This window comes from Merops nubicus, unplaced genomic scaffold, assembly GCF_000691845.1.
Source record: "Merops nubicus isolate BGI_N331 unplaced genomic scaffold, ASM69184v1 scaffold34652, whole genome shotgun sequence".
NCBI lineage: Eukaryota > Metazoa > Chordata > Aves > Coraciiformes > Meropidae > Merops > Merops nubicus.
This window is the reverse complement of record NW_008592189.1, coordinates 17,593-27,412: the sequence shown is the minus strand read 5'-3', so window position 1 is coordinate 27,412 and position 9,820 is coordinate 17,593. Positions and strand designations below refer to the sequence as shown.

At 39.3% G+C, this 9,820-nt stretch overlaps 1 protein-coding gene across 1 annotated transcript in view; it reads left to right on the top strand.

Annotated features, from left to right (window-relative positions):
• Positions 1–4,270, top strand: part of ANKRD55 (ankyrin repeat domain 55) — a gene marked incomplete at its 5' end in the record, with an annotated part of 17,369 nt that extends 13,099 nt beyond the window's left edge. Inside the window, one exon of the mRNA XM_008935084.1 lies at positions 4,002–4,270. Within this exon, the coding sequence (XP_008933332.1) occupies positions 4,002–4,270 (269 nt within the window). The remainder of the gene's footprint in view (positions 1–4,001) is intronic.
• Positions 4,271–9,820: the final 5,550 nt, after the last annotated feature.

The window sequence follows — 9,820 nt, the reverse complement described above, 5'->3', positions numbered from 1 at the left end:
TTCTAACTCATCATATGACTTTCCCAAGGATCCCTGGAAAACAGGCTTACAACTATCATATACAGCTCACACAATGCTGGAAAGTTTTCCAAACAAATATGGGGCTTCTAAAGAATTCCAAGGCTCTCACTTCTTCATGTAGCTTAGAAGGTCTGAAGACACAGTGAAGCCACCACTTGCTGTACAAAAAAAAAAAAAAAATTAAAAAATTAAAAATATTTTCTGGGGATCCGTTTTGGTATTATTCATCATGATTTGAAGTTTCCTCTTTCTCAAGCTAATAATAAAGGATGCCACAAAGCACCCTCTTCTCTGCAGAGGGCCATCATGGTCCACTGCTTGCAAAAGGAGAGTCCAAGAGCCATCCCTTCTGCTGGAGTACTAGGCAGTTCCTCCCTGACAGCCTTATTCTTGCCTCTGCAGTTGAATGGGATTAACTACTGGTGCTTTTGCTGTATATAGCTTCTGGATGTCTGGCAATCAGTCTTAAGGGTTCTTCTCTCATGGACATGAGTGCTGGGTCCAGGTCTGTGTGTTTCATTATGTATGCTAAGACCAGTCATTATACATATTATTTCAAAGCCATCGATGTACCAGTCCTAAAATCCCTATCACAAACTAAACTGAGTACAGTATGTAAGACTAGGTGAAAAGCATTGCTATCTGGATGCCGTTTTTCACTTCTTTGAATGAGCATGGGTTTGTGATGGCTACCTGGTCATGGTGTCAAGCCAAACTAGACTGCTTTTGCCCTACATAAGCCCATCATTAAGGGCTTATTTTGTACGTGAAGTATTCTGGAGATGTTTTACACAAGTACAAACTTTGAATGCATGAACATATCCCTGTACTCCAAAGAGTAAAACAAGTGTGCCTCTCAATAAGCATTTTGTTTACACTCCAAAATTTCAATGAACTCAAAGCATTCTGTCATGTGCCAGAAAGCAAATGGGCTCATTGTGTTTAGCACCACCTGATTCACAAAAAATCCATACAAACTGAAACGAAGTTTTAATGCTGTTTGGTTTGTTTGATTGTTTCTTTATTTTTATGGAAAGGAGATCTAAGCTATTTCCTGAACTTCTGGGCATGAATGAACTGTGAATTAAACTACTTTGTTAAAGGCCAGGCAGCTGTAGTAAATACTGCCTGCTCAGCCCAACACTACTTGAATTGTACTGAAATTAGCATGAAAAGAAAAAAAAAAAAACTACCAATTTCTTCAGTCCTCTCTATAAAATAGACTCTGCTTTGCCCCAGATAGATACATGGTGAGCCTTATAGAATTACTGCTCCTGCTAAACAAATAAGAATCATGAAATTAGTATATGGCATAAGGTACAGGGGAATATGTCAAGCAGTGCTTCAGCCTCTTTTGCACAATATATATAGTACAAAAAATACATAGATGCGAAGCACATTCAGTGCATACTGCAGATATTAGAGAAAATAACTTATTTTCAACAGAGCAAAATTCTGACTTATTAGTTATGTACTATGTAAACCTACAGACACAGAGGGCTTGCGTGACAAGAGTGGTGTCAGCAAGCTTCTGCTTTGCCAAGGCTCGGAAGCTGCAGAGTTTCTGCTTGAACTTCTTCAATATATTTCTGGCTTGGGCATAGTCTGCATCCCCAGTTACCTGCAGGACCATTACTCCCCTAGCCAATTGTTCCCCATCTTACCTTCGGACTTTTGGTGGTTTGGGATTTCTCTGTTTGTTTTCCCTAAGTGTAGTGGCTTCCATTTGCCTTTGCTGAGTTTGATTATCCGAATTTTTTACTATTTCTCAAATTTATCAAAGACATTTTGCATTGTAAATCCATTCTCTGGGAAATGATATCTCCAGAGCTTTCTTTTCATGAGGTGTGTGGCCACATTATAGTAATGGATCTGTTTTATTTTTTATTAAAATTTGTGGCAAAGTTAAAAAACTATATAATTTCTCACTTCTGCATCCACTCTGATAGTACTCCAGTTGTTCTCTTCCATGTTGCCTGATGAGCAGTGAGAAGGCAGCCTTCATGTGTTCAAAGATTTACTTCTGAGAAACACCACATGTGGGTAGTATTTTGGGGGGGGGTTAGGATTTTTTAGTTTAGGTTAACTGACCTGAAATTCCTTAAGTCATCTTTTCTTGTCTTTTTATTCTCCAGCCTCAAAGAAACTCCATCCGCTATTCTGACTATGAGTTCCTCAAGTGTGCTGAATGTTTAGTTTGGTTTGGGGATGTTTTTTAAGATCAAAATTGACTTGTAAGGTACAGCTTATCACAGGTGCATTGACTGCTGTAGTTACACAGTTCATGCCAGTTGAATATATGTTCTGTTATTTCTAACAAAAAAAATAGTTAATTTATCAGTTTATCCTCTATTAGAACTGTCCAAATCCAGATTAACTTTTGAGGTTTCTCTGGATTCACACAAGATTTTTTTTGGATTAAGAGAGAATACTCTTCTCCATTCCTTATTTCTGTAGAATTTCCCTGAACCTGCACCAGGAAAAAGTCTGTCAGAGATTATGAAAACATAATAAACAAAGGGGCTATCAGGAAAATTGTACACATAAACATTCACATTTTCACTGGAGTTGTCTAGGAAATGGAATGATAACAATAGGCTGAGATGGTCACCTTCTCAGCAGAGTGCTTTATACCAGGATTCTTCCTGCATGTGAAGACTCGGGACACAAGCATGATACCAACCTGAGGACAAGTGCTTGGCTCAGGGAATGGTTTTTAACACCTGACCTGTAGGAAGCATGTGTGGCTAGTTTCAAAAGATGAAGCCAGTGAAATAAAGGATCCAAATAACCTTATGGAGGCTGCCATGACTAGTAAGATGAAATTCAAACTAGAACATCTAAGAGAAAAATATTAGTAGCCTCCCATACATTCATCACAACAGACGCAGATGGAAGAAAACCACAGACAGAATGAGAATGCAACCGAGGAAAAATTAATGTGAAAAATTGCAAGGAACATTCTGTAGACAAAACACAGACAGTGTTAACTCCAGCACGGAAATCTTCCTGTGGTTAAACTGAAAAACCTGAACTGTCTGTACACAAAGAGCTTGTAAATAAAATGGTGAATTAAATGAAAAGAAGCTAATGCAACTCACAATAAATTCCAAGGTAGAGAGAAACAGGGCTACAATTAACAGTGTGTTGGTTTTTGGTTTTTTGGGTGTTTTTGAAAATAAAAGAGGAAATTTATTAGTGATTTGCCTGAATGAAGAAGCTTGAGAATTTCAATTTATAGAAGATATAGAACTATATTAACATTAAAGCACAAACAGTGTTACACTGCTGAGTGTGAGGTAGAGATTACGAATAATCTAAATCAATGTTTTCTAACAAGACTGCTGACACACAGGAGACATACAAGAGCTCTGGCTCTTGTGTTTCAGGGTAGGTCTTGGTGTGCTATAGGGTAATGGGTTACATTCGTGGCCTGTGACATGCAGAGCATATGTGGACCTGTATTCATGATAGCCTGCCTAGAGCAACCCAGAGAGCATTCCACATTCTTCCATTTAAACTTCCTAAGATTTTGATCAGAATTTACCCTTCGTAATAGAGCATAGTCCCATAAAGGTTTTGTTAAAAATAATATATTCCCAAGGAATATTTCTATTTCAGTCATCCTGTGGCTTTTGATGAAAAAATGTCCTGTGGAAATCTTTCCAAACTGACCAAGACTCCTTCAGACAATCTACAGACTCTCTGCTTATCAAAAGTAAACCTTTGAACTTAGCAAGTTTTACTGATCATCAAATAAAGTAAATTGATTAACACCAGAGTTGCTTTCTTCATTTGAAGATTACCTCTGCCACGCTTTAGCAGTACTTTATTTATATTTTGGTGACATTTTTCAAATGCAGGTTTGAGTACACACAAGACAAGACAGATTACAGTTCAAACAAAATAGCAAACTAATTTGTAAAATTGTCATGCTTTTTCACATTCTGTGCACTCTTTTCTTTTTCTTTTTCCTCTAGTTCAGCTACCATCTCAGGGTGCTAAGAAGTTTAAGTCCCTGCCTTTAAATTCCATAAGGACTGGTGCAGTTATTCTGCCACCAGCCCAAACCTCCAGCTCCCAGAGAAGGGGATATTCTCAGAGTCCTTTGTTCTATTCTATCTTGCCTGGTCTATCAGGAGAGCCTCTGAAACAAAGCCGTGTCCTACCTGCTATTCCAAGCCAGAAGAAATCTAACCCTGCAGAAGAGCTTGAAAAATCTCTCACCAAACCAGATGCTGAAAATTAACTCGTTACTTTAGCCTCAATCAGTTGAAAAATATCTAAGAGCTTGTTACAAGTATCTGTACAGTAAAATATCATTAATTTGCACTAATGATGCTCTTGTGAACTGGAGTGTAAACAGGCAAAAAAACAAGATAGGGTCGCACATCACAAAAGCTGCACTGTGTATTTATTATAGGCATTTTCATCTATAATTAAATTACTAAATCAATATTTAATGTGCTGTAAATCGAATTTGTGAATGGAATCCTCATAACATACAATCTTCTTGCAGCAACGTGCTCTTAAGCCTTTCACGGAAGACAGAAACAAAGAGTAAGATTTTCTGTGTGATTTAAAAGTTGAAATTAAGGAAACATAAATTGATAAGAATTCTCTGCAGTTTGTAAATGCAAAGGTGCTGATTCTGAAGCTGTGTGCCACCAAAAATATCTTTTTTAGGTTTAAAATGAGAAGTTCAAAATAAAAGGCAGTTTTAGCAAATTAGGCGTTCTGGCTCTTTGTTTTGCACACATTTTCCGCCTTGTAAGTTTGTGAGTTTTGTGAATTCAACGGGCGAAAAAAGTACAATGAAACACTAATCCCTGCTGGGGACACAGGGCTATAGTACACATTGTTCAAAACTGTTCATTGCACTGACAGATTTATGGCCCTTTCATTTAATTCTTCATATTCCTCCATGGCAAATATTCAGTTGTGTTAGTTATTAAAAAAAAAAAAAAAAAAGATCACACAGTCCTGAGTTATTAGGCATTATTTCATCACTTTGATTACCAAACTAAAGAAGAAGGAAATCTAACTAGACTGCTGTTCAGTCAAGAGCCTTGGCAAGTGCTACAAAGCCTTTGATTGAACATTTCACAAGACTGTCCTTTCCTAGAGGCTGGCAAAGACACCAGCCTATGCTTGCTTCAGGGTTCTTATCTAAATCTTGCTGCTATTACTCTGGAGGTTTCCCCACTTCTGATTACAGAGAGGCTGTGGGCATTACTGTGAGTGGGGGGAGGAGGGAGCTAATCCCCTTTTGTCACCCCTTCTCTATCCCATTGCTAGTAAACCTGTGCTACATTAGCTCTACATCAGCAGCTCGTTCAGCCAGGACATGGCACTTCTATTTATCTCTAGATAAATGTTTTATTAGCTGTACAAACATTTCTCTTGCAGTGTCACAGAAAAAGACAAACCTGACATGAAAAAGAAGACAATCATGTCCCAGCAGCTGCAGTTTCTAATTTCGTTGTGGTAATGACTGCAAATAGAAGGATGGCTGGTGGCTGTCACAGTCCCAGAAAGAAAAAAATCAGAGCACAACGGATGCTCTGGCACAACACAGGGAAGTGGGAACTTCTGCACACAAATAAACGGATACTTATTTTTAAACATCTAATCCAAATGTCAGGGTATATAGCTCAAATTCAATAAGTGAGGCAGACCTCTAGGTTCTTGCTGAAATAAGTGAGGCTAAAAGGCTCATGTGCTTGGGTCTGACCGGCAACATAGTCCCTAAGGCTAGACAGAAAAAATACCTAATGACAGAAGCGTTTCTGCTAAAGGAAAAATCAATTCTGGCATGCTCTGTCTTTGCACCTGGCCAATCCTGCTCAGTCTAGCCTCGCAGAAAAGTCCAGAGTCCCTCCTACAGTGCAGCAGACTGATATTTGCTCATGGGGTCACTGACTGAGCTGCTCTGCCCTCCAGAGCCTCTAAGCTTCTCTGCCCTGCAACTCCACCAGTTGCAATCCTCAGGTTCTGTATTCTGACTCAAGTCTTTCTGTACCTCTCCTCCTTGTGGCCTTGCATAAGAGGTAAGTGGTTCATAAGTCAGTTCCTAGAAACAATGAAGCCTCAGTGGAGACTTTAAGTCCCTATCAAATGGTACAGAGCAGATGTTTTTTTCTGCTGACTGCACAGAGGAGAAGGAAAAACTCATTCACACAGCTCAGGCTGGCAGCAAATAACCTCTGTGTTAACTCTAAGTTTATTGTAGATACTATGAGAATGAGGTTTGTCTTTGCAGAGTGAGAGTCCAAAATAACCACTCCACCAGAGATTAATTATCTCTGGTTTAACACACTGCTTGGGAATGGGTACACTGTGTGGAAGGAAGAGAGGACCCAATGGCACAGCAAGGAAATCCCAATGATGATAAATGTTTACAATTCCATCATCACTCTAGCCCTTTCAAGTGGCTACGAAAATCAAGCTTTTTTGCCATCAACTGGGATGCCTTAAAAGAGGCAGGTCACATGCTGCAAGTCCATTTTTTTTCTGGAGTAGAAAGGGATCCTCATTGCTATTACTGGCTTTGTGAAAGGGATTGAATCTCTATCATCTCTTGTGTTACCCTGCCTGTCCAGAGACCAGGAGAGTCATGGGCTGTCTAATGGCAATCATATAAATGCTGTGGTGGTGCCATTTGTTTGTCAGCTGCAGTTACATGCTGGAGACAAACATACAGGAGCAGTCTGTGTTGGTTTCCCATAAAGGCTTAAACAAATTTCAAATGTTTCCAGTATTACAGCAAGAGAGAAAGGGAGAGACATTCCCCCATGTCTTAGACTAGACACTTCTATTCCCAGAAAGGAAGCAATCAGCTTTCTGGTTTTCCTATTCAGCAGTGTTCTGTTAATGCAGCATGGGCAGACAAAGCTGAATTATGAACAATTCTTTAGCAAAGATAACACTCTCAAATCAGATTCCTTCCAAAATGTAGAATTTCATGTGCAGTCACTTAAAGCTAGAAACACACACTACCACTCTGTCATCTCCATACAGTCAATTTGCATGACAGAAGGCATCTGCTAGCTGATTTTTTTTCCAAAAATTTCCCCCTTTTTTCCATATCTTTTTTTAGGAAGGAATGTTTTGGTTTTTTTTTCCTGGGTCTCCAACCCAGGAAATAGACTTTTTCAGGAAAGGAAAGCAAATCTAATTGCCTGTTCAAAGTAAGCACAGAATACAGTACTTGCCGGAACAGAAACAGTCTTAAAGTGACCAAAGTTCCAGGTCACCTTGCTAATGAGGTTCTTCTGTACTGTCAGTAAAGAGTTAGTTCACAATTTACCAAATATAGATCTTTTAAAAATCAATGCTCATGAAAAGCACTAGAACTTATTCTCAGAAATGTTCCCACCAGGAACTATCCTTATCTTTTGGCTTTGATAGACAAATTCTACAGTAAATAAACAGATCAAATTAAGTTGAAGTCTTTCACCTTCAGAGGAGAGCAGACTGTTGACTGCCGCGTACTGCATAAAAGATAACAAATGAACCAATACCTACTTACACTACACTGGCCTCTTGGTCAGACCTTTCCTGGAAGATAATGACAGAAGAGACAATAAAAGACTAACACAGTTGATTAGCATTGCCAAGAAATGTCTGGTCAGTAGGTCATGACAGAGCTTATTTTTTCCTCCATCTAGTGATTAAATATCTCTGGCACATTCTTCTGTGGCACTAGTTGAGTGTTAAGTCACAGAGTGTTGCAGTACTCAGGTATTTGGGGAGTTTGGTTTGGCACAGAATGCTGAGAAAACATATCTACACACAGGATACATTCTCTGAGCAAAAGACAATATACTTTCTCACTGGAACATGCTTTACATTCCATATATCATTCTTACTAAAAGAATTTGAAAATGCTTTTTAAAATAGTGCAGCCTTTATTCCAATGGACCACTTACTAATATATCGATACTGAATAGAGTGGTCCACACTTCCAGTAAACTATGCAGGAGGTTAGCAATAGTCCATCATTTAAAACAGAGAAAAATGTTCATATGTAAAACAAAGGGTCATCCAGTATTATGAGGATCTTTCAAAGGCTGTTCTACTGATGAGTAGAGTTATCTGATGAACTGATTAATTCTCTTGCATAACTACCTACAGAGGAAGCTATATCCTCTAAAGTTTAGCATTTTAATATATAAATTTTAAATAAATAAAGCATTTTAAACTTCCCCACCACTGCCAAAGGTGGAGATGTCTTTCCCTTCACACAAAATACTACCATCACCAAAGAGGAATCTGCATATTCCATATATATTTCCACTGCAAAACACCAGAAGCATCACAATTACCACAACAGGACAGAAAAGCATACAACTTTTCAAACAATTTTAACAAGGCTAGGAGAGCTCATCTGATCATATCGTCATTATGAGTCATTAGACCTGTTACTCTTGAAGTGCTATCATAATAAAGATTTAGAAGAAGACAGAAGTATTGAAAGAGTACATTTTTTGTCTTTGTATTTTAAAAGTGGAATCTTTCTCTCATTGTTTTGATACAGTTTTCCTATGTTTCATAGTTTCCAAGAAAGCAAAATTTTCCTGTGCTATCCTTACTGGTGGAAGAGTTCAGCATTACAACAGAGGCAGCTTAGATCAGATGTCGTCAAGCGTCCAGCATCAAAGCCACTTCTAACCAAGGGCAGTGAGTAGTACTTGATGTGAAGCAGTTGACACAGAGCAAAGGAATAAATTCCAGGCCCATCAGGATCCTAAAGTTCAAGTGTTTCCTCCCTGACAGCCAACACTGTCAGTGACCCACCTTCTGCAGCTGCTGCTGAGCCTAGTAAGGTCTGCAGACACATACATGTTACACCCTCCTGCAGTAAGTTTCCATTCCCCATCTCACTGTTTGTGGTGCTCTAGGGTACTTGGCACCATGGTTCAACCTTCTGCTGCTCTGCAAACACCAGGAAGAACCTGCAGTCGAGGGGATGTTCATACTTGTCCAAGAGGAGTACTTGACTCTGTGTGTATGTGCCTTCCTGGTCCTTTGTGCATGTTTCTGTGCTTGGCATGTGGGAACCCATCCTTTGGAAGAAGGATGTGGTAGAGTTCCTTGTTTCACACAGGAGCAGACTGAAACCGTCTGAACACATCAATGCACTAAGAAAAGGCCTGGCCCAGCCCTCCCAATGTGTCTTTGTAGGCATCATCACCACTACAGAAGAAACCATGGTCCCTACCAAAATTACATTGGGAAGGTCAGTTTTGTAAGAGGACAAGTGAAAGGAAGGAGCAGGAGAGACAGATCCCCTGCTTACACACAGTGCCACAAGCTGCAGCTATTACTTCAACTTGTCAGCTGAGCTGAAAGTAGCTTTGCACATGCACTGCAAACTATAAAGGCAGACCTTCCCACAATGTGTGAATGGTTGGCTGCATCTTTCATGCACAGAGGCTGAGGGTAAATATCATCTGAGGAACAAAAAAAAAAAAAAACACATAAGGTCCAACCAGAAAAGCTATATTAAATATACAGTTGTAAAAACTACATTTTCAGTTTCTAAAATTTGCCATTCCTGTCCTGTTTCTGACTGATTATTTGCAATAGAGCCTTGGAAATAAGGCAGAGATTTATTTCTAAGAACAGCTAAACCAAACTGTTAAATGATGATTTAACCCAGAGGGACAATCTGCCTCTTGCTCTGTCCAGCTTCTAGCACGAGACAGATGTCCTTTTTTCTTATCTGGAGGTCCAGAGCATCTTAAAGGTTCATTCACCCTCCAGCTGCTGATCCAAAGAGACACTCTGTGTAGGG